Here is a 26305-nt window from a genome sequence, read left to right as displayed (position 1 = left end):
GGCTCTGTATCACAAGGTCAGTCTTACCATACTTTTGGTTTTTAAAAATCCATTCATAATATGACTTTGGAAATTGGAGTAAATCTTTATTAAAGTTCTCTTAAAAGTATTGAACAAAGTAATCACACATAAAGCTTTTGTAAAAATTATTAATGCATTTATCATCCCAGAATGTCACCTGAAGTAACTACCCATTCTCTTGTTCTCTGTCAAACACGCTTCCAGACCAACACCGCCCAAACTTTCTCTCTCTCTTCCCTTTACCCTCTCAGTCCTTATTTATGTAATTTAGCTTTTGTCTTTCTGATGCTTATTTTCTCCCATAACCTTCCAGTACAATATAGGGCAGTATAGTTGATTCAGGAAGCAAAACTTTTATTTTATTTTGTTTTACTTTTTATAGGTGAAACATGTCTTGGATTGAAGGCTCTCAGAGAGAAGATATGGGAAAAGACAGCTAGAGGTATCCCAAACCTATATAATTTTTATCTTTTTTTCTGTCACATATTTACTTTCTTTTTTAAAAAAATTATAAACATGAAAAAATTTCAGGCATCCCTTTATTTAAAATGTTCTATCAATGAGCATAATATTAGCTTTTCTTTAAAAAATATTCATCTATACACAGTGTATGTTATATATCCCATTTCCTTTATTTCCTTTTTCATCTTGAAAAATGCACACTTATAGAAAAGTGGATAAGCCCACGTGTACATTTTTAATAAATGATTATGAGTACAACATCTATCTGTGTCACCTCGATTCAGGCTATGGATAGACATTCCCAGCACCTCAGAAGGCCTCTCTGTACCCTCCTGAACAAAGTTTCATGCCACTTAATATCTAGACCTTTGTGATACCAATTTCTTTATTTTTCTTTTTAATTTTAACAGTAGTATTACATATGTATGCATCCCTAAAGACACACTTTAGCTTTGCATGTTTATTAAATGAAAATATACTGCATTAATATTTGTGTGTTGCTGCCTTTGTTCAACATTATTTGTCATCTTCATCCAGCTTGTTGCTTTCTTTTGCTCAATGGTATTTGTGAGTTTCATCCATTTTGCTGTATCATTGTATGATAATACCTTTCACTATGTTGCTATTTTATCTTCATTCTTTATTCTGTTGAATACATTATTTCCACTTTTTGGTTATTTTGGACAATGCTTCTAGAAACATCCTTCTACATATATCCTGTGTGAGTTTCTGTAAGGCATGCTTATCAGCAGAACTGATAGGTATGTGATATGTCTGTCATTGACAGTATTAAATAATCCCAGATCAGTTTCCAAAGTAATTGCATAAATTTCCAGTGCTATAGCAGTGTAGGAATTTTTCAGTTGCTCCATTTTCTTGCTACCATTTGATATTATTAGACTTTTAAATTATTGAAAATCTCTGTACTATGTAACAATATCTAATTGTAGTTTTAATTTGAATTTCCCTGAATACTAATTAAGTTGAAATTTTTTAAATGTGCTTTTGGTCATTTTGATTCCACTTTTGCAAGTTTACTATATATTTTTTCCAATTTTCTAATGAGTCAGTTGTCTTTTTTACATTGATTTATAGGAGTTCTCATATAATGTGAACACTCCTTCTAAATCAGCCATATATGTAGCTAATGTCTTCTTACATTTATGCCTTATATTTTTAATCTGTTTGTACTGCCTTTTAATGAACAAAGGTTCTTATTTCTTAAGTCAGAGCTTTTTATATATTATTTAGAGAAATTCCTACTCTGGGGTCATGCAGATATTTATCCAAATTATCTTCTAAACATTTTGGAGTTTTGACTTTCACATTTAGATTTTCAGTCCACCTGTAATTAATTTTTGTGTATTTGAGTTGTGATGCCTATTTTTCTTTTCTGTTTGATTGCTTTGGCTCTGTACTGCTTATTGCTCTTGAAAACTTATTTTTGAGAATTCCATGATGTTTAAGATACAGATGACTTCTTCTAGAGTAATTTGCTTTAGCGTCTGTCAGAAACATAGAGCTCCACCAATATAGTACAAACAAACAAAAATATCATGACTTAAGGTTTCCAGGGAATGTCCAGTGATGAAAACCCAATCTACAAATTCAATTAAGAGCAGCCAAAGTTTTAAAGTCACAGTAATGAAGTTGTTCATTTTTGTTTTTTCTTTTTTATATTTAGTGTGTAATAACAAGGAGAAAATTTCTCCACAATTTTTTGAGTTTTGATAGAGGTTGTTGGGGTGCTTATTTCTGGTTGACATTTACTCTGAGGCTGTAGCCATTTGCTATCCAAACTTAATGTGAATTTTACAATTTAGTTGGGAGTTAAGTAGTCTAACTTTTGATCCACTGGCCTTTTGGAACTTGTTGAAGCTTTTAAAACTACCTGCCTTGAGAATCATATTTTTAAATGCATTATAGAAAGTAGAGAATCATTTTGAAAATAAAGATTTTTTTCCTGTATAAGTTCATTGATCCCGTTAATTCTGTCCATGAACCCCAAATTAACAGACTAAGTTTGGCTTATTATTTTCTGACACCTATAAGCCATCGAACCCTGCACAGGTTTTCTGGGAATTACAAATTACCTTTGCGTAAAATGTCACTTTTGTGCTCTTGTGCTCCACTTAAAATTCTAGGTTCCTAATCTCCTTTAGATTTTATCCTAGAAGTTTCTGACTATCTTGCATATATATATATATATATATATAAAATATGTATAATTTATGTATATGTGTGTATGTGCGTGTGTGTGTATATCTACACACATATATCCAGTCTTTTAAAGATATTTTTATTGAAAAAGCAGATCTGATAAGTCTAGCCTGCCATTTCAAGAAATGTGGGTTCTGTACACCATTATTTTATATTGAATCATATAAAAAGAGGAATTTTTCTGGCTTACAAAATTTAACAGTTTTAATTCCCTTCTGAATTCTATATCTTACCAAATTTGAGAGGTAATATACTTTAGGATATATTCCTCAGAGTATCCTGTTGAATATATATTCCAAGAAATGCATAGGAAAAAAAAATGCTTCTCATGTAAAATATAACTGGGAAATTCTGTACAATTTGTATGTTTCTTGAAGATGGTTTTTATGATCATTAACATATGAGAAGCTCTAAAAACTCCTATAGTGAAGACACCTCCTTAAAGCATGTTATTTAGGCACAGAGCCACTTTTCTTTGTATACTTATTAAAATACCGTGGAATTATATATTTTAAACACAATTTAAAGAGTACTAGTGTATTTGAAAATACTTTGGACCTAGGTACAAAGTTTGAGTTTTAGTTCCAGCTGTTACTAATTTTGTGAACCTTGTTTTGTTCACTACATTTCTGGCTACCTTTTTACTCATGGGTAAAATGAAAATTAGTATGTGCTGTTGCAAACATTAAGTAAACTAATACTCATATGTTGAAATCAATTATCATGTGTATATTTAGTAAATATTAATTAATCACATTTTTATTTGAGATTTTTCCATTTACATTGGTTTAATAAATTATAGTAAATTCATACTATAAGATGCTATGAAACTGATATTTTATAAAATGTGCGTATGTGTGTAAGCTGTTTTTAGTTGTAAAATTCACCATTATTTTATAAACTCCTAGTAAATAAAAGCTACCAATTATAATATGACCTACCAATCTTGAAGTTTAAGATGCATCCTGATTTGACTGATCTTAGTATGTAAAAAAAATTATTCTAATAACTTGAAATATAAGGTCGAATTTGAAATAGTTTTTATAATTGAAAAGGAATTTCTCTGTACCCTGACAATAAGAAATATATATGTATATTTTTGTGTATACATGTAAACATATATGTATACATGTATACTACACATATATTTCTCATATATGTACACATATGCATGCACACACACACACACATACATCTATGAACTTTGCTCATAGGTGTAAAATATCTCGATGTATACACATAAAATTATAACATTGGTTACCTACTGACAGGAAAACTGGATTTCCACAAGGCAAGAATGGCATGAAGACTTTTCAAATGACTGGTGCATTAACTTTCTTTTAAGTTTTCAAATGATTATAATATCATTCTATACTGTATGAAATTCTGTTGGCTTTTAACTTTTCCGTTTTTTTTTTTAATTCATCTCTTTAAGGAATTGCCTCTTAGCTGTATTTTCAATTACAATTATGATTCTACCATGTCAGTATCTCACTTGCACAAGGATTTATTTGATTATTGATGGAGTTTGGGTGTGTTGTCCCCACCAAAACTCATGTGGAAATTTGATCTCCAATGTGGCAGTGTTGGAAACTGATTGAGTCATGGGGATGGATCCCTCATGAATGGATTAATGCTCTCTCTAGGGGAGGGGGGATTAATGAGTGAGTTCTCGCTCTATTAGTTCCCGCAAGAGCTCGTTGCTTAAAAACGCCCTGGCATCTTCTCTCTCTCTCTTGCTTCCTCTCGCCATGTGATCTGCTTGTACCCACTGGCTGCCTGCCACTTTCTGCCATGGGTAGAAGCAGCCTGAGGCCTGTGCCAGATGCAGCTGTCCCAGAATTGTAAGCCAAACAAACCTCTTTTCCTTATAAATTACCCAGTCTCAGGTATTTCTGTTATAGCAACACAAAATGGACTAAAATAATTATGGAAACCTTTTTTTTTTTCCTGTAATACTTTGATGTTCCCACAAAACTGCTACATTGAAGACTTCCCAAATCACTGGTTGGGGGACTTCATGTGGGAATTCAAGTATTTAAGACTTAGGCATGTTTGGGGAATGTCTGTCTAACCTGAAGGTTAGAGTAAAAATAAAGTTCAAAGAGAATACTGAGGTCTAATTTATGGAAGAAGCTCATATCTTCATCACTGAGTCTAAAGGAAGAAACCAGAGGAGACTAAAGTTGTAGTTATAATGCAGAAAAGTTCAGCAGCTAGGAAAGTAGGTCATTTATTTCCAATACTACTTAATGTTTATTCAGTGCTGCTGTGAACTAGTCCATATGTGGTGGACTGGTTGGCTTATGGGACACACATTTATTTACATTTTTAGAATTATTTGCTTCCAGTATTTCCCCTTAATGACTTTGAAAATATAATGCATTTATATTTTCACTTTTTAGTAGTATGTTCAATATATTATTTATCTACAGTTAAACATTTAAATTCTGAATGTATTTTCACCATGTTTTGAACATATCAAAATGATTTTCTTACAAAGCATTTTCATTTTTTGATACATTATTTTTATGATATGTGATTATTCACATATCACATTTATTATTCGCATTAGATACATTTGTTATTTAAAAATGTACATTAAATTTCTAAATGCCTTTGAATTAATTTTATCTAATTTCTAGTTGCACAGTAAATTGGTTAGATAATGCAGCTAGTTTCTACTTGTTAAAAATTTTTAAGTTACTATGTTGTCTCTACTTTTCATAAAATTGTATTACCTTTAAAATGGTGTAAACTGTATCTTTGTAGAATTTATACTCTGTATATCATTTAGTTATTCTGAACTGCATATATTATAGATAAATGATGGTGAGTTACATTCTTTTCCTATAATTGTAAATAAGTGATAATTTCTTTTTATGTTAAAAGATGCGTTTTTCTAATATGATATGCTGTTTTATTACACACACATCAATTTTTAAATATTAATTATAGCTTGAATTGTAAAATATGCTATTGAAGTTAAGTTCTAGATTCCTTCATATTTTGTCACATCAAATTTTCTTTTTCAGAAAAAAAGGGTATACTTTTTATTTACAATTTTTTCTGCATCATTTTTTATTTGATTATTCTTGGATAAATTTAGCTCATTAACATATATTATAATAATTATTTGATTAGCACTATCTTTTATTGTTCTTATACTTTTCCAATACAGTCATCACTTTTTTTATGTTTGGTATATTTTTGCCTTAAAGTTACTTTTGCTTCATTTTATTCTTTAGTATGCTCTGGAATATAAATATTCTAGTTGTAATGGTTAGTATATATTAGCATATATTCTGCAAGTATTTAAATTTTATATGTATATACTTATTCATATATGCATAATCTATTAAAATAATTTAAAGCCTTTAGACAATATATTTTTATTTTATAACATACATAGAGTGAAATGATCATCTTAAATTTATAATTGAAAGCATTTTGATAAGTACATGCATGAATGTGACCACCATTCCATTCTAGTTATAAAGTATTTCATTACCCCAGAAAGTTTGTCACCTACTATAGGCAAACACTATTTTCATTTCTATCACCGTAGTTTAGTTTTGTCTTTTCTTGAATCACATAATAATGGAGTTATACAGTATCCATTATGTTTTCTCTGACTTCCTTTGCTCTGTGTCTTTTTGAGATTCACCAATATTACTCCATGTATTTGTAGCTCATTTTTTTCCGCTGGTCAGCATTATATTAATGCATGACTACAGAGCATTTTTTAAGGTCTGTTTTTTCTGGTGATGAATATTTAGCTTGTTTTCACTTTCCATTGGTAGAAATAAAGCTATCATAAATGTTTTGGGATGGTGTTTTTGTGGACCTACATCTTTCTTTCTCTTGGATAAAAACTTAGGAGTGGAGTTGCTACATTACGGGGTGTGTGTGTGTGTGTGTGTGTGTGTGTGTATTTAATTTTATAACAGTCAAACAAATAATAATGTCTTCTTTTGTTTGAGAAGTTTGAAACACTTCACAGATTGCAAAATGAGATAAAAATTTCCCCTCTGTCTCCACATTCCCTCTTTCCAAAGGTTATCTGTCGTAACAATTTTATGAGCTACAAATTTTTTACACTTTCACAAATATCTATCTCCCAACATCTGGATACATCTTCTTTTTCAAAAATAAAAAGTGATGACAGCTTACATTCAAATCTCGGCCTTGCTAATTTTCTGGTGTATCTTGGACCACTTTCTATATCAGCACATAATAAGTTATCTATTTTCTTTAAATAGCTTCATGCTATTTTGCATACCTTCTTGTGAGAGTTATGCAAGTTGAAGAGCACAGAGAAAAACATCCAAAAATATTCTACTATGGATATTGGTCCATATTTGTATTGTAGTTGTTTTTTTTCAAGGAGAGCATTTACCAGCACAGTTTTGTATATTGTGTTACTTATTTTAAAAATTTATATTAACTACTCACTGAAATTTTTTTTTTAAGACAATGCCACATCAACAGGATTGGTTCTATTTGGTTCCCCTGAGGAAGCTGTTGAAATTTTTCAGGAAAGTAAGATGACAAATACTGAAGGTAAGGACTGAGTGTAAATTGTATAGTAGACTACATGAGCTATGTTTATATTTACTCATTAGTTTGTGATATCAATTCTATAGTATTATTAAGAAATAAATCCTACATATAATTAATAGTTGACACAGTAATGATATATAATATTAAGAATATAATATATCAATAACATATTAATGTACAGTTTTGGCTTGTAAGAATTGCTGTACATTTTCAGAAATGTATGCATTTTTAAAATAAGCATTTTTTTGTAATCACCTGAACCAAACCAGCAGATGCTAAATAGAATCTTCCCAGTTCATTGGGGGTGTGTTTCTTAGAAGAAAAATGAAGAAGGACTAATGTTTTGGGGTGTGAAATCCAGAATTAAAAAATCCTTTAGTGTAGATCCATAAACATTATCTCTGAAAGTGTTTCTAACGTTGTATTTGGAAAGAAGTAGAAAGAGATGAGGAAATATTTGTCAGATATTTGACAAATATTCATCTGTCATTTTATCTATAGAGATTTATACTTGTTTCTTCTCAGATCATTCTGGTGGAGAACTCTTTATATTTCTCAAAAAATTTTAGTCTTGGGCCGAGCCCGTGGTGCACTCAGGAGAGTGCGGCGCTGGGAGCGCAGCGACGCTCCCGCCGCAGGTTCGGATCCTATATAGGAATGGCCGGTGCACTCACTGGCTGAGTGCCAGTCACAAAAAAGACAAAAAAAAAAAAAAAAAAAAAAAAATTTTAGTCTTGATTTTGGGAAATTTCTGCTCTGAGGATTTTCAGTTTGACAAATAAAATTGAAATGTTACTATTATAATTCTTCCATCTGTTTCTGTATGATCTTGGCTTAGAGTTTATTGCCCATAGTTAGTTATAGGCTACAGTTAGTTTGGGACAGATTTTTAAAATATCAAATGAATGATTTATGAACCAGTTAATTCAAGACACTGGGATATCCATGTGCTATTAGGGTACAGAGATGTTTAAGAAATGACCCTTATAAGAAGGGTATAATTTTGCAGGCCAAATAAAATATAAATATATACAACAATTTGTACAATACAATAGAAAAGGATGGTTATATAGAGTAAGAGCAGAGATGACACAAAGCATTACTTGCCAAATGAATACCATGGCTGAAGAGTATCTTCAGTATTTTGAGTAAGGCGAATTTGTTCTTTAAGCATTAAGAGAAAGGTTAATGGATGAGAAGGGATTTGTACTGAATCTTGAAGGATGCATTTTTATATGAAAAGAAAAGTAAGGAGCAACCTTAAACAAGCAGAACAGAATGTTCAAATAACAGGAAATAACACAAAATGTGGGAAAGATAAATAACACTGACTGTAGCTGGGGAAGATTTAGATATATAAAGATGGTGAAAATAAAGCTAGAGATGATTGAAATACAGTCAGGAAGCATTTGAATTTCAGTCTCAAGAGTGTGGACTTGATTTCTCAGTTTCTGGGCCTACGTATATTTGAGTACAAATGTTACATGACTGAACCCTTTGCTTGCCAGAGTGTGATATGAAGAATTACTTTGCTACAGGAGGAAATATGGAAACTGATTACCTTATTATTACAGTTCAGGCTATGGTAACGGGATCCAGATCTATAAAGAATCAAAAGATATGAATGGGATTAGAGAAATATTACACAGGAATTGTTAAACTTTGCTGAATGACTAGTCCCAATAGGGACTGACTAGTTCCTGTATATAGATATAGGAACTGGAATAAAAATATTATTTAACTGTTGCAAATTTTGATAATAGGAATAGAGATATAAGAAAGGAAAAGACATTGAGTGGAACGTAGATGAGTTTAGATTTACAGATACTGAATTTGCAAATGAGGTTGGTCCCTCCAGGGTTACCTCTGGCTTGCTGGTCTAGACAAAATGCAAATGTTTAAAACCAACTAGATAAGGATCAGTGGGGAGGGTAATCAAAAGATTTATCATGGAATATCTTTACTCTCTTATCATTCTTTTATTTGTCAAATACTTTCTGAGAATCTGCTAGTATTAGACATCACTACTTGTAATGCATGAGATCCCTCTCATCTTGGAGCTCCAACTTTATGTCTCCCTTATCTTTTCCAGCTCTATGTCTGATCATACAAATATGCTCCTTTTCCTTGTGGCCTTCCTGGCTTTGGCATTTTACTTTATTGACGTGTATTTCTTTATTTCCTTGTTTATGGCATGTCTACGTCTCAATGGGTACGTTCCAGTTTTAGTTATCACACTTTCTCCCATTCTACATAGGAATCAGCAAGGTCAGCCTTCCCTTCCCTATATTCACTGCAAGGATGGGGCTCTGGGATGGACAGTTTTTGGAAGTTTATACATTTGGTAAGGGGATCAGGGTAAAGTTAAGTCTGAAGCTACTTAATTGGGAGTTAATCACTTAAAGGAGATGATTAAAGGAGAAAGTATAGAGGGAAAGTTTTTTTTGTTTTTTTTTTAATCAAAGTAGTCATGTTTAAGGAACATGAGGGAAAATAGGCAAAGAAGAAGTTAGAGAAAGTTAAAGAAGACCATTTCATTCAAAGATTATCTACATGTTTTGTAGCATAAAGAGTTAAAAGAGAAGGAGGATGATACAAGGTTATTGAATTCTGTCATTAGGGTATGGTTAGTGGTCTTTTTATAAAACAAATTTATCAAGGTAAAATTAAATACAGTAAAATCCACTCATTTTAAGTATATAGGTCAACAACTTCTGATAACTATACACACCATTTAACTACCATCTTAAACAGGACATAAAAATTCTTACTTTTCTGGGGGGAGTCATCACGATGTCAGAAAAGATGGTCTCCAGCATCACTGTCTCCCACAATCAACCAATTCACAACTATTAAAAAGCAAAGACTGCCAACCTGGGACTGCTGCAGCTTGGGGGAAGAGGAGGAGAGACCCACGAAGTTTGTGAAGGCAGAAGAAGCCTTGGTAAGAGGAAGAAGGGACCCTTCCAACTGTTTCAAGCTACAGCTGCCTCAGGGCTGGCCCTGTGAGGCAGTAAGAAGCTGCAGCACACACAGCATGAGCCAACAAAAGCCACAGCTGAGCCTTTTGAGTGAAGTTGCCTGGAGTCTGTGGGGAAGAGGGCCTTGGAGTGCACCTACTGATCCCCAGGCTAGCCAGACCACTGACAGGGTTCCTGTGGATCCACATAGGAGTGAAGGGCCATGCATGACTGAAGAAAGGAAACACCCAGTGGCCAGTGAGTCATTGTAAGGGACTGTGCATGGCCCACCACACAGGAAGTACTTGGAGTGCAGGGATTGGGAGGCAGGGAACTGAGCCACCTGGAGGATATTGGGGTGCAGTGAGGATAGATTTTCTGCCTTCCAGTTAGCACAGGCCCACTCAGTGGAGATTGGTCAGGGTTGTGGAACTACAGGGGGTGCAGTTTTGCTGGAAAGATTGTTTCAGGCCGGAATTTCCACACAGCTCAAGTGTATCTGAAATCAAAAGATCCAGAAGTGACTAAAAGGCTAACAATTAAAATCTAGTCAGCACTAAAAGCCTTCCCCAGAAAATCAGCTGCACAGGAAGAATTAATGCAGTCACACAGCTCAAGTGCTGGTTTTCACAGGAAATTCCACAATTTTGGAATTAACCAAAGGACAACATATTAATTACGGTGCAGAGTTTAAGTGATGGTGTTAGCTAATATTCTAATGCAGAAGTGAAAGAAAGAAAGAAACCATAGATCAGGGACAAAGTTCTAATATTAGTCAGTAAATATCTAACACCACCGAAGAACACTTATAAAACCTAGAAGAGGTAACAGTCTCCTCAAGTGACCAGGCATCAATGTAAAGACTCAAAGATCAAGAAAGAATAAAGAAATATGACAACACCAAAGGAAACAAACCAAGCCCAAGCAATGAACAAAGAGGAACAGCAGATTTATGAAATGTCTGACAGAGAATTCAGAATAACCCTCTTAAGAATGTTCAGAAGATACAAGAAAATACAGATAGAAAATTGAATGATATCTCAAAAATGATCCAGGAGCAGAATAAGAAATTTGATGAAGGAGTTCAATCAATCAGCAACAACAATGACAACGCCCCCCCCAGAAATTCTAGAAATGAAGAATACATTACCTCAACTAAAAGTCTTGATAGAAAGCCCCAATAGCAGACTTAATCAATCAGAGGAAGCAATCAGTGAGCTCAAAGTTAAAACATATGAAATTATCAAATCAGAAAAGCAAAAAGAAAAAGTAAGAAAAAATAAAACAAATACAGCAAATATGGGAATTGTTGAGGTGAAATAACCTCTACATAACTGGCATACCTAAAGGAGAGGAAAAAGGAAAAGATGTAGAAAGCATGTTCAAGAAAATAATGACTGAAAATTTCCCAATTATGGAGAAAGATGACTGCACCCAGGTACAGGAGCCCCAGAGGTTCCCAATCAAATTCAATCCAAGCAGGAACATCCCAAGGCACATCACAATCAAATTATCAAAAAACAAACACAAAGAGAGAATACTGAAAGCAGCTAGAGAAAAGAAACCCATAACAATCAACATCTCTCAGTGGATTTCTCAGTAGAAACCGTTAGGCCAGTAGAGAGTGGGATGATATATTCAGGGTGCTGAGGGAAAAAAGACTGTCAGCCAAGAATTAACTATGCAGCAAAATTAACCTTTAAGTATGAAGGAGAAATGAAGTCTTTTACAGACAGACAGAAGCTAAGGGAATTTATCAACACTAGACCTGCATTACAAGAAATGTGAAAGGGAGTTCTTCAATTGGAAAGACGATGCTAAGGAACAACAAGAAAACATTTGAAGATGCAGAACTCATTAGTAAAGTAAGTTCACAGATGTCCACAGAATACTCCAGAGTCATAAGGATGGTGAATAAACTGCTTACATCCTTAGTATGTACAAGGAGGTAAAGGACAAGTCCAACAGGACACTAACATATACAAAAACCGTATAAGAGATAGAGAACATTAAAATATGTAACTTGAAACAACGAAATGTCAAAAAATGGCATGGGGGAAGGAGTGATAGAAAGTGTGGAGTTGGCTTTGGTTCTTTCTTTTTGCTTAGATATCAAAATTAAGTTGCTATTAGTCTAAAATAATCTGTTATAACTATAGCATGTTTTTTGTAAGCATCATGGTAACCATAATACAAAAACTTATGAGGCATACTAAAAATAAATAGAAAAAATCAAAATACACTGCTAGAGAAAACCACTGAATCACAAAGAGAATAACATTGGGAAAAACAAAAAAAGGATCAACAAAACAACTAGAAAAAAAGTGAGAAAATGGCAGTAACAGGTACCTATATATTTATACTAAGTCTAAATGTAAACAGATTAAATGCCTCAAACAAAAGATATAGAGTGGCTGAATGGATTATAAAACAAGAACCAACATATGCTTCCTAAAAGAAACTCATTTATCTGATAAGGATGCACACCAGCTGAAAGTGAAAGGATGAAAAACATATTTCATATAAATGAAAACCAAAAAAGAGCAGGAGAAGCTATATTTATATCAGATAAAATAGACTTGAAGCTAAGGAAAGTAAAAAAAAAGGTAAGGAAAGTCATTATATAATGATAAAGGGATCAATTTGACAAGACAGTATAACAATTCCAAATATACACAAACCAACTGTGGAACATCCAGTTATATAAAACAATCACTATTAGACCTAATGGGAAAAACAGGCTCCAACACAAAAGTAGTTGGGGACTTTAACACTCCACTTTCAGCAAAGGACAAAACATCCAGACATAAAATTAACCAGAAAACATCAGAGTTAATCTCTGCTGTAGGCCAACTTGATCTAATGGACATTTATAGACCATTTGATCCAACAGCTGTAAAATATACACTCTTTCTCAGCAGCCCATGGAACATTCTCTAGAACAGACCGTATATTCGGTCACAAAACGAGTCATAATAAATTTTAAAAAATTGAAATCATATTAACTAACTTGTCCTACCACAATGGAATAAAACTAGAAATCAACAACAAAAGGGACATAGAAAACTTACGACTACAAGGAAATTAAACAGTATGCTCCTAAACAATGAATAGGTCAAAGAAGAAATCAAAAAGGAAGTTAAAAAATTTCTGGAGACAAATGAAAATGAAAACAGAACATACCTGAAAAAAGAACATACCTGAACCTATGTGATATAGCAAAAGCAGTTCAAAGAGGTAGGTTTATAACAATAAATGCCTACATCAAAAAAGAAGAAAGACTTCAAATAAACATTACACCTAACATTACACATCAAGGAACTAGAAAAAGAGCACACCACCCAAAATCACTATAAGGAGAGAAATAACAAAGATCAGAGCAAAAATAAGTGGATTACAGGTTAAGAAAACAATACACAAGATCAATGAGAGTTGGCTTTTCAAAAAGATAAACAAAATAGGTAAAACTTTAGCTAGACTAACAAAGAAAAAAAGAGAGAAGACTAAAATAAATAAAATCAGAAATGAAAGAGGAGACATTACTACTGCTACCACAAAAATATAAAGGATCACAAGAGACTACAATGAACAACTATATGCAAACAAACTGTAAAACCTAGGAGAAGTGGATAAATTCCTGGACACATACGACTTACCAAGGCTGAATCATGAAGAACTAGAAAACATAAAGAGACCAATAAAAAGTAATGTAATTCAAGCAGTAATAAAAAGTCTTCCAGCAAAGAAAACCCCAGGACCAGATGGTTTTACGGCCAAATTCTACCAAGCATTTAAAGAACTAATACCAATTTTTCTCAAACTCTTCTAAAAAATCTAAAAGGAGGCAATCTTTCAAACTCATTCTATGAGGCCAACATTAACCTCGTCCCCAACTGGAAAGATACAACCCAAAAAGGAAACTATAGACCAATGTCCTGAATTAACACAGATGTGAAGATCCTCAATTGAATACTAGCAAACAGAATACAATAACACATTAAAAAGATAATTCACCATGATCAAGTGGGATTCATCCCAGGGATGCAAGGATTATTTAATATATGCAAATCAATAAATATGATGCATCAAATCAACAGAATTAAGGACAAAAGCTACATGATCATTTCAGTAGATGCAGAAAAAGCATTTGATAAAATCCAATACTGCTTCGTGATAAAAACACTCACCAAACTAGGTATAGGAAGAACGTACCTCAACACAGTAAAGGCCATATATGACAAACTCACAGCTAATATGATACTGAATGGACAAAAAATGGAGGCTTTTCCTCTAAGATCTGGAAAAAGACATGGATGCCCACTTTCCCATTCTTATTCAACATATTACTGGAAGATCTAGACCGCACAGAAAGGCAAGAGAAAGCAATAAAGGGCATCCAAATTGGAAAAGAGAAATTCAGACTATCCTTATCTGCAGATGACATGATCATATACATAGAAAACCCTAAAGACTCCACCAAAAAATTACTCGAACTAATAAATGAATTCAGTATAGTGACAGAGTACAAAATCAACACACAAAAATCAATAGCCTAACTATATGCCAGTAATGAAATAGCCAAAGAAAACATCAAGGAAGTTATCCTCTTCATAATAGCTACCAAAAAAAAAAAAAAAAGAAAGAAAGAAAAAGAAAAGATATACCTGGAAGTAAATTTAACCAAGGAGGTGAAAGAATGCTACAATGAAAACTATAAAACATTTATGAAAAAAATTGAAGAGGACACAAATAAATGGAAAGAAATCACACATTCTTGGGTAGGAAGAATTAATATCATCAAAATCTCCATAATATGCAAAGAAATCTACACATTCAATGCAATCTCTATCAAAAATCAAATGACATCCTTAAAAGAAATAGAAAAAAGTAATCTTAAAATTTGTATGGAACCACAAAACGCCCCATATAGCTAAAGCAATCTTGAACAAAAAGAACAAACTGAAGAAATCATACTTCCTGATTTCAAAATATACAGTAAGGCTATAGTAAGCAAAACAGCATGGTACCGGCATAAAAATAGACAAACAGACAAATGGAAAAGAATAGAGGGCCCAGAAGCAAACCCATGTGCTTACAGCCAACTGATTTTTGACAAAGGTGCCAAGAATATAAATTAAGGAAAGGACAGCATCTTCAATTAAAGGTGCTGGGAAAACTGGATATCTACATGCAAAAGATTGAAACTAGATCCTTATCTCTCACCATACACAAAAGTCAACTCAAAGTGGACTAAAGACCTAACTTTAAGACCCAAAACTATGAAACTACTAGAAGACAACGTAAGGGAAATATTACATGAATGGGATTGGTGACAACTTTTTGAATGAAACTACATAAATGTAAGCAACTAAAGCAAAAATACACAAATAGGACTACATCAAACTGAAAAGGTTCTGTACAGTAGGGGACACTTTCAACAAAGGGAAGAGACAACCTACAGAATGGGAGAAAGTGTTTGCAAACTACACATTAGAAAAGGGGCTAATATTGAGAATATATAAGGAACTTAAACAGCTCAATAGTAAAAAACCAATTACAAACTGGACAGGAGCCTCGCGTGCCACTGGCGGTCCTGAGTTAAATCTCAGGGGTCCCTAATCATAGCCTGAGCAGGAGCTGAGTTGAGCAGAGCCCTGCACACCACCAAAGGCCAAGATTTAAGCCCTGGAAGGCCCTGTCCACAGACCAAATAGGAGCTGGGGTGAGTGTAGTCCCATCTGCCTTCAGGGGCCCAGACTTAAGCCCCAGAAAGCCCCACCCACCTACCAAGTAAGAGCCAAGTTGGTCTACCACAGCCAGTGCCAAGCCTACTGCCACTGCAAGGACAGCTTACCACCAGAGTAGCAGCCAGGGCCACCCTACAGGAAGCCTGCTGCACACTTGGCTTCATTGATTCAAGAAGAGTCACCAGCAGGGCCTGCAAATAGAGGAGGAAATCTTTCTTCTCATAGCCAACTCTAGAGTAATAGAAGAAACAAGTGCTCTATCAGATGACCAAACATCAATGAAAAAATAATAGAACTACAAACAAACAAGAAGATATGACACCACCGGAGGAATACAGTAATGAGCAAGTACCAGAACCCACAGAGCAAGAAACTCTTGAAATGTCTGAAAAGGAATTCTGAGCAACAGTCTTAGGAAGACTCACAGAGAGAAGAGAATATTCAATTAGAGAAAACAATGAAACAAAAAATATCCAGGATATGAAGGAGGAAATTTACGAAGAGATTAATACCTCAAAAAGAATGTAGCATAGTTCCTAGAACTATAGGATTCACTCAGTAAAAAACAAACAAACAACACAACAGAGAGCTTGAGCAGCAGGATAGAGCAAGCAGAAGAAAGAATTTCTGATCTTGAAGATGGTTTTTCAAAACCATCAAACAGACAAATAAAAGGGAAAAAAGAATTTTAAAAAATGAAGAAAATGTAAGAAAGCTAGCAGACAACATCAGGTGCTCAAATATCTGAATCAACAGGGCAGGAGAAAGCAAAAGGCATGGAAAACCTATCCAAGGAAATAACATAGAACTTCCCAGATGCAGACCTTCAGGTCCAGAAAGCTCAGAGGTCCCCAAATAGATTAATCTAAAAAGTTCCTGTCTAAGACACATTATTGTCAAACTGGCAAAGCTCAATGACAAAGAGGTAATTCTAAAAGCAGCAAGAGAAAAGAGTCAAGTCACCTGTGAGACCCTATCAGACTAATAGTAGACTTCTTAACTGAAACCCTACAGGCCAGAAGAAAATGGGATGATATATTCAAAATACTAAAAGAAAAACATTGCCAGTCAAGAATTCTGTACAAGCAATCCCGTTCTTCAGAAACGAGGGAGAAATGGTGTATTTCCTAGAGAAATTAAAATTGTGGGAGTTTACCACTACACGAACAGCCATGCAAGAAATTCTCAAGGGAGCCCTTCACCTGAAATCCAAAAAATGATAATCACTATCATGGACACACAGAACAAGCAAAACCTACCATTAAAACAAAAATGCAAATAAGAAAGAGAAAGAAGACAAATCATGCCACCTCAAATTTCCACCTAACATTGAAGATGAAAAATAAAAGAGGAAGAAAGGAAAAAAAGATTTTTAAAACATCTAAAGAAAAAGCAATAAAATGCAGGAGTGAAACAAAACCTGTCAATACAACCTAAATGTAAATGGGTTAAACTCCTCATTCAAAAGTCACAAACTGACTGATTGGAATAAAAAGCTAAACCCAAGTATATGTTGTCTTCAAGAAACTCACCTCACCTGCAAAGACATGCACACAGACTAAAAGTGCAGGGATGGAAAAAGATATACCATACAAATGGAAACCAAAAATGAGCAGGAGTAGCTACTCTTATGTCAGATAAAATAGACTTTAAACCAAAAACTACAAAAAGAGACAAATAAGGATCTATATAATGATAAAGGGATCTATCCAGCTAGAAGACATAGTAATCATAAATATGTATACACCCAATACTGGAGCACTCAGATATATAAAGCAAACACTCTTAGACCAAAGAAAGAGATAAATCCTATACAATAATAGTGGATGAGCTGAACACCCCTCTTTTAGAGTTAGACAGATCTTCCAGGAAATAAATCAACAAAGAAACACAGGATTTAAACTACACCTTAGACCAACTGGACCTTTCAGATATCTATAGAACATTTCATCCAATGACTAAAGAATATACATTCTTCTCATCAGCACATGGAACGTTCTCCAGGATAGACTACATGCTAGGTCACAAATCAAGTGTCTGTAAATTTTAAAAAATTGAAATCACTCCAAGTATCTTTTCAGACCACAATGGATGAAAACTGGAAATTAATAGTAAGCAAAACTCTGGACACTGGAAATCAATAACAAGAGAAACATCAGAAATTATACAAATGCATGGAAACTAAAAAACAGGTTCCTGAATGACATATGTGTCCAAGAAGAAATTAAACAGGAAATCAAAAAATTTCTTGAAATTAATGAAAATAAAGATACCTCATACTAAAACCTGTGGAATACTGGAAAAGCAATACTAAGAGGGAAGTTTATTGTGATAAGCACATCAAAAGAATAGAAAGTCTTCAAATAAACAACCTAAAGCTACATGTCAAAGAACTAGAAAAACAAGAACAATCCAACCCTAAAAACAGTAGGCAGAAAGAAATAATTAAGAGCAGAGCAGAACTAAATGAAATAGAGATCCAGAAATGATACAAAATATCAGTGAAACAAAAAGTTGGTATTTTGAGAAGATAAATAAAATAGGCAAACCATTAGCTAGGTTAACAAGAAAAAGAAAAGAGAAGACCCAAATAACAAAAATCAGAAATGAAAAGAGACATTACAATTGATACCACAGAAATCTGAAGAATCATTAGAAGCTATTATAAATAACTGTATGCTAACAAATATGAAAACCTGGAGGAAATGGATAAGTTGCTGGACACATACAAACTGCCAAGACTGAACCAAGAAGTGATAAAAAACCTGAACAGACCAATAACAAGCAAGAAGATTGAAGCAGTAATCAGCAATCATCCAGCAAAGAAAAGCCCAGGACTGGATGGCTTTACAGCTCAATTCTATCAAGCTTTTAAGGAGGAATTAACACCAATTCTCTTCAAACTATTCCAAAAAATTGAAACAGAAGCCATTTTCCCAAACTCATTCTATGAGGCCAGCATCACCCTGATACCAAAACCAGACATTGATAGATCAGAAAAAGAAAGCTACAGGCCATAATCCTTGATGAATATATAGACAGAAAAGTCCTCAACAAAATATTAGTAATCAGAATACAGCAACACATCAAAAAAACTTATACACCATGATCAAGTGGGATTCATCCCAGGGATGCAAGGATGGCTCAATATGTGAAAGTCAATAAATGTGACATACAATGTCAGCAAAACCAAGGACAAAGTCCATATGATTATCTCAATAGAGTAAAAAAAAGCATTTGACAAAATTCAACATCCCTCATGATAAAGACTCAGCAAATTAGGTTTAGAAGGAAAGTGTCTCAACACAATAAAAGCCACATACAGAAAACCAATTGCCAATGTCATCCTGAAGAACAAGAACAAAACAAAGATGCCCACTCTTACCATTCCTATTTAACATAGTATTGGAAGTATGTATGAACTGGAGCAATAAAGCAAGAGAAAGAAAGTAAGGGCATCTAAATTGCTCTACCTATTGAAAAAAAATTTTTTTGGGGGGCAGCTGTCTGGTTTGGGGATCTGAACTCATGACCTTTGTATTACAAAGTTGTGCTCTAACCAACTGAGCTAGCCAGCCAGCCTGGGGCATCTGAGTTGGAAATGATGAAGACAAACTGTCCCTGTTTGCAGTCTACATAATCTTATATAGAAAGAAACCTAAAGACTACCAAAAAACTCTTAGTGCTGATTAACAATTTCACTAATGTTGCAGGATAAAAAATCAACACCCCCAAATCAGTAGTGTTTTTATACTCCCTTAACAAACTAGCAGGAAAAAAAAAATCAAGGAAACAAAACTGTTTACAATAGTCACTGAAAAATAAAATACCTAGTAATCAATTTAACCAAGGAGGTGAAAGATCGCTACAATGAGAACTACAAAACACTACTGAAAAAAATTAAACAGGACACAAAAAGGTAAAAAGGCATAGCATGTTCCTGGATCAGAAGATTTAACCCTGTGAAAATTTCCATACTGCTCAAAGCAATCTACAGATTCAATGCAGTCACCATCAAAATACCTATTGACATTCTTCACTGATATAGAAAAAACAATCCTAACATTCATATGGAACAAAGACCTTGAGTAGCCAAACCAATCCTGAGCAAAAAATAAACAAACAAAAAACTCAAGAAAAAAAAAAGCTCAAGAAAAGCATAACACTACCTAACTTCAAATTATATTACAAAGCTATTGTAACCAGAACAGCATAGCACTGGCATTAAAACAGACACTTGGATCAATGGAACACAATGGAAAGCTCTGGAATCAACCCACATACTTACAACCAACTGATCTTTGACAACAGCAACAAGACGTACACTAGAAAAAATATTGCCTCTTCAATAAATTGTGCTGGGAAATTGGATGTCCACATGCAGAAGAATGAAACTGGACCTGTACCTCTAACCATATACCAAAATCAACTCAAAATGGATTAAAGACTTAAATATAAGATCCCAAACCAAAAAATCACTAAAAAAATACAAAGGGGAAACACTCCAGGCAGTAGGACTGGGTGAAAACTTTATAAATAAGATCCCAAAAGCACAAGAAACAAAAGAAAAAAATAAACAAACGGGATTATTATATCAAACTAAAAAGCTTCTGCACAGCAAAGGAAACAATCAACAGAGTGGAAATACAACTTACGGAATGGTAGAAAATATTTGCAAACTATACATCCAACAAGGGATTAATGTCCAGAATATATAAGGAACTGAAAAAAATACACATCACAAAACAAATAATCCAATTAAAAAATGGGCAAAGAAGAGATGAGTAGACATTTTTCAAAGGAGGACATACAAATGGCCAACAGGTATGTGAAAAAATGCTCAGCATCACTCAGCATCAAGGAAATGCAAATCAAAACCACGTTGAGATATCATCTCACCCCAGTTAGAGTGGCCATTATTAAAAAGACTGAGAATAACCAATGCTGCTGAGGATGCAGGGTAAGAGGAAACCTTCTACACTGCTGGTGGGACTCTAAATGAGTACAGCCGTTATGGAAAACAGTATGGAGTTTTCTCAAACAACTACAGACAGAGCTACCATATGATCCAGCAATCCCACTACCAGGTATATATCCAAAGGAATGGAAATAATCATGTCGAAGGGACACATGCACTTCCACATTCATCACAGTTCTATTTACAATAGCCAAACTATGGAACCAACCTAAATGTCCATCAGTGGACAGCTGGATAAGGAAAATGTGGTGTACATACATAATGGAATACTACTCAGCCATAAAAAAACGAAATTCTGCCATTTGCAGCAACATGTATGAGCCTACAGAAAATTATGTTAAGTGAAATAAGCTAGACACAGAAAGAGAAATAGTACATGTCCTAACTAGGTGCAAAGAAAGAAAGAAGGAAGGAAGGAAAAAAAGAGAGTGAAAGAAAGAAAACCACAATGATATGCTGAACTTTCATAAGGAAAGAACAAACCTAAGGATTAGTTGAAGGGGGAGGTAGGGAGGGGGGTTTAGGAGTGATTGGTTGCGTAAAGGGCACAAAGAATAATTACAATTTGTAACAATGAATATGCTAATAAAAATTAAATAAAAAAGTAAATAACATGGACAAATGATCTGAGCAGATATTTCCCAAAAGAAGATATACAAATGGCTAACAAGCACATGAAAAAATGTTCAAAATCAGAAATCATCAGGGAAATGCAAATTAAAACTGCAATGAGATATCATCTCATTCCAGGGAGAATAGCTATTATCAACAAGACAGAAAATAATAAATGCTGGCAAAGATGCAGAGAAAAGGGAACCCTCCCACATTGCTGATGGGAATGTAATTTGGTACAGTCATTGTGGACAACAGTATGGACGTATCTCTGAGAACTAAAAGTAGATCTACCTTATGACCCAGCTATCCCACTACTGAGTATATACCCAAAGGAATTGAAGTCAATATATCAAAAACACACCTTCACTCCCATGTTCATTGCAATGCTATTCCCAATAGCCAGGAGATGGAATCAACCTAAATGCCCATCAACAGTTAATGAATAAAAAAAACCTGTGGCATGTATAAAAAATATAATACTATTCTGATATAAAAAGAGATGATATTCTATCATTTACAGCAACATGAGTGGAACTGGAAACCATCATGTTAAGTGAAATAAGTTAGGCACAGAAAAATAAGTACTGCATGACCTCACTCATATGTGGAATCTTAAAAAAAAAGTGGTTTTCATAGAATTAGAGAGTGGAATAATATAATGATTACCAGAGGCTGGCAGGGTGAGTGTATTAGTCCATTTTGTGTTGATATTACAGAAATACCTGAGACTGGATGATTTATGAAGAAGAGAGGTTTATTTGGCTTACAGTTCTGTGACAGCTGCTTCTGGCATGGGCCTCAGACTGCTTCTACTCATGCAGAAAGCAGTAGGTAGCCTCAGGTACAAGCAGATCACATGGCGAGAGGAAGCAAGAGAGAGAGAGAGAGAGATGAGGTGCCAGGGTCTTTTAAACAACCAGCTCTCACAGGAACTAATAGAGCGAGAACTCACTCAGGCCCACCTCCTGCAGGGAGAGCATTAATCCAGTCATGAGGGATCTGCCCCCACAACTCAGACAGCTTCCAACACTGTCACATTGGGGATCAGATTTCCACATGAGTTTTGGGGGGACAACACATCCAAACTCTATCAGCAGGGGAGGAGAAGTGGTGGACTAGTGAATACAAAACTATGTGCTAAGTACCTTAAGAGAATGATTGTGCAATATATGCTGTATGGAAACAACACATTGTTTCCACTTGCCTCACAAATGTGTACAAGTAAATGTTAAAATAAAATAACAATTTTTAAAAAATAAATTTTAAAAAAAGTTTCTACCTTTCCAAAATGTTTATTATGCTCCTTTGTATTCAGTATCACTTCACCCAACCCCCACATCAACTGCCTATATGATTTTAGTTTCACCATTTTAAAATTTCACATAAGTGGGATCATTCCATTTGTACTCTTTTGTGTCTAACTTCTTTCAAAGACTTAGGAAAATATCTGTGAAATTCATCCATGTTGTTGCACATATCAGTAGTTCATTTTTATTGTTCAGTAGTATTCCCTTGTACGAATATTGCAGATTTTGTCTCTCTATTTGGCTACCAATGGAAATTTGGTATTTTCCAATTTTTGATTATTATGAATAAGGCTATTATGAACATTCACATACAGTCTTTTTATGGACATATTTTTATTTACCATGGGTAAATACATAGAAGTGGAATGCTGAGTTATTAGGTATATGTTAAACTTTTATAAGAAACTGTCAGACTGTTTTCCATAGTTTGTGCTATTTTACATTTCCACCAGCAAGGCATGAATTCCACTTGTTCTTCATCCACATTAATACTTGGCCTTGCCAGCTTTTTAAATTTTAGGCATTATTGTGGGTGTAAAGTGGCATTGAACTGTTAATTAAATTTGCATTTTCCTGATGACTAACGATGTTGTAAATTTTTTTCACTTGCTTATTTATCATTTGTAAATTGTCTTTTGTTGAGTCCGTCTTATACCCATTTTCTGAACTGTAAGTTGTAAATTTTCTCTACACATTACGAATACAAGTCATTTGTCAGAGACTGTATAAGTCATATGTCAGAGGACACTGATTTTGGGGGCCCTTCCCTGCATTGCTCTGTCTTCTTCAGTTCCCTGCTCTAAAAATTCCAGATGCTTCCACTGCCCATGAAACTAATATTTGCTCCTCAGCTTAGCAGGACTGCCACACTGTGCTCTGATCTCTTTATCACACTCCTAGATCTTTATATCACAGTTCAGAAATTGTCTCTTGGAAGAGTGTTTGGTGATTGTGTGGCTCAATCTCCTGAATTTCCCTTTTCTCAGTAATAACAGCCTTGCACCACCTATTTCCAATATCTGAAAACAGTTGTCTCAACTTTTTATCCAGATTTAGAGTTGTTTATAACTGGAGGACTAATTCTTTATCAGTTACTCCTTCAGGGGCGGTGGCGAAAATACTACTTAGTGGGGTTTTAAAATGGAGTTTCTATAAAGTGGATAAAACAGAAGCCAGATTACAGCACAGTAAAAATAAATAAATAAAGGAATGTATCCATTCATTTATTCAGCAATATATTTTTTCAATTTTATTTATATTTATTTTTATACAGTGTGTTGTTTCAATACATTCATATACTGCACAATGATTCATTTAGACTAGATGGCATAGTTTTGTACTCATTTGTCCACCCCTTCTCTTCCTCTGCAGCCTCCTCCCCTCCCAGCCTCCAGTAACCATTATTCTACTCTCTATTTCTATGAGACACCATTTGGTATTTGTCTCTCTATGCCTGACTTTGATTTCTCACTATTTATTTTTTAGAATGTCTCTTCTAAGTTTTTGTGTTATGGTTACCATGATGCTTGCAAAAAAACATGTTACAGTTATAACAGATTATCTTAGGCTAATAAAAATATAACTCTGATATCTAAGAAAAAAGAAAGAACCAAATCCGACTCTATTCTTTGGCATCATTTCTCCCCACTTTTTGACATTTTACTGTTTCAAGTGTTTTAATATTGCCTATCTCTTAAACAGTTGTTGTTTTTGTTGTTCTCTTATTAGGTTTGTCCTTTAGTCTTCATACTAAGGATATAAGCAGTTTAGTCACCTCCCTTACAACATTGGAGTATTCTGAGCTTGTCTGTGAACTTTGTTTTCTTGCTGCTCCTTAGGGTTATCTTCTTTCAGGTTGAAGAACTCTCTCCAGCATTTCTTGTAAGGCAGGTCTAGTGTAAATGAATTCCCTTAGCTCTTGTTTGTCTGGGAAAGACTTCATGTTTGAAGATTAGTTTTGCTGCATAGAGAATTCTTGGATAACAGTCTTTTTCCTTCAGCATCCTGAATATATCATCCCATTCTCTCCTGTCCTGTAGGGTTTCTACTAAGAAATCCTCTGAGATACATATTGGGGCTCTACTCATGTTATGTTTCTTTTCTCTAGCTGCTTTCAGTATCCTTTCTTTGTCTTTGGTTTTTGATAATTTGATTATGATGTGCCTTGGGGTATTCCTCCTTGGACTGAATTTGATTGGTGACCTCTGAGCTTCCTGTACCTGGATGCTGTCATCTTTCTCCGTAGGTGGAAGTTTTCAGTCATTATTCCTTGAATATGCTTTCTACATCTTTTCCTTTTTTTTCTCCTTCAGATATGCCAGTTATGCAGAAGTTATATCTCTTGAGGGAGTCCCATATTTTCTGTATTTCTGTTTCATTTTTTCTTATTCTTTTTGCCCCTCTGGTTTGATAATTTTATATGTTTCATATTTGAACTCACCGATTCTTTCCTCAGTTTGATTAAGTCAACAGCAATGCATGAATTCCACTTGTTCTTCATTCACACTAATACTTGGCCTTGCCAGCCTTTGCTTTGCTTTGCTGTTGGGGCTTTCTATTGTGTTTTTCAATTTAGGTAATATATTCTTTATTTCTAAAATTTCTATTTGGTTTTTTAAAAAATTGGTTCAATTCCTTTGTTAAGTTTCTGATTCTGCTCCTGACTTGTTTTTGAGATATTTAATTTTCTATATGTATTTTCTTGGGACTCCCAGAACATTCTTAAGAAGGTTATTCTGAATTCCCTGTTCAGACATTTCATAAATCTGGGTCCATTGCTAGTGCTTGGTTTGTTTCCTTTGATGGTGTCATATTTTTCTATTCTTTCTTGGTCTTTATGTCTTTACATTGATGCCTGGGCATTTGAGGAGACTGCTATGTCTTCTAGGTTTGATAGGTGTTCTTTGGTGGTGTTAGACCTTAACTGGTTAATATCAGAGCTTTGTCTCTGATCTGCAGTGTTTTCTTTTTATTTTCAGTTCTGTGTCGGATTATTAGCTACCACCACCACTAAACTCTTCACTGGAACTAATTTGTTGTCCTGTGATTAATCCCCAAATTATGGGAACTTCCTGTGAGGATCAGCACTTGAGCTCTATGGTTGAGCTAAATTGCTGCTTTGCTGCTTATTTTCTGAGGAAGGCTTTTTGTGCAGCTCAGGTTTTAATGTTGGCCTTTTAATCACTTCCTGGTCTTGTGAGGTCTGATAAACCTGGGCTATATGGAAAAGCTGGCCTGGCACTGAGTCTTTGCAGCATACTGTGCCCTCTGCAGTTCTATCACCCTGACCAGTCTCCCCTGAGTGGGCCTGTGCTGACTGGAAGGCAGATCAGCTTCCCATGCTGTACTCCAATGTTCTCCTGGTGGGCCAGCCTCCCCCTGAACTCCATACTCTTCTTGTGGGACAGGCCATGTGTGGGTCCCTCACAATGA

The 26305-nt window shown here is 34.5% G+C and overlaps 1 protein-coding gene across 1 annotated transcript in view; it reads left to right on the top strand.

Annotated features, from left to right (window-relative positions):
- Positions 1 to 450: 450 nt before the first annotated feature.
- The window catches only part of CCDC178 (coiled-coil domain containing 178), a 452087-nt gene continuing 426232 nt past the window's right edge, over positions 451 to 26305 (top strand). The window contains exons 1-2 of the mRNA XM_063077500.1: positions 451 to 463; positions 7177 to 7266. Of these exons, the coding sequence (XP_062933570.1) occupies positions 7251 to 7266 (16 nt within the window). The 5' untranslated portion in view covers positions 451 to 463; positions 7177 to 7250. The remainder of the gene's footprint in view (positions 464 to 7176; positions 7267 to 26305) is intronic.

This window comes from Cynocephalus volans, chromosome 13 (assembly GCF_027409185.1).
Source record: "Cynocephalus volans isolate mCynVol1 chromosome 13, mCynVol1.pri, whole genome shotgun sequence".
Lineage (NCBI taxonomy): Eukaryota > Metazoa > Chordata > Mammalia > Dermoptera > Cynocephalidae > Cynocephalus > Cynocephalus volans.
The sequence above is the reverse complement of the archived record's forward strand: the minus strand, read 5'-3'. Positions and strand labels throughout refer to the sequence as shown.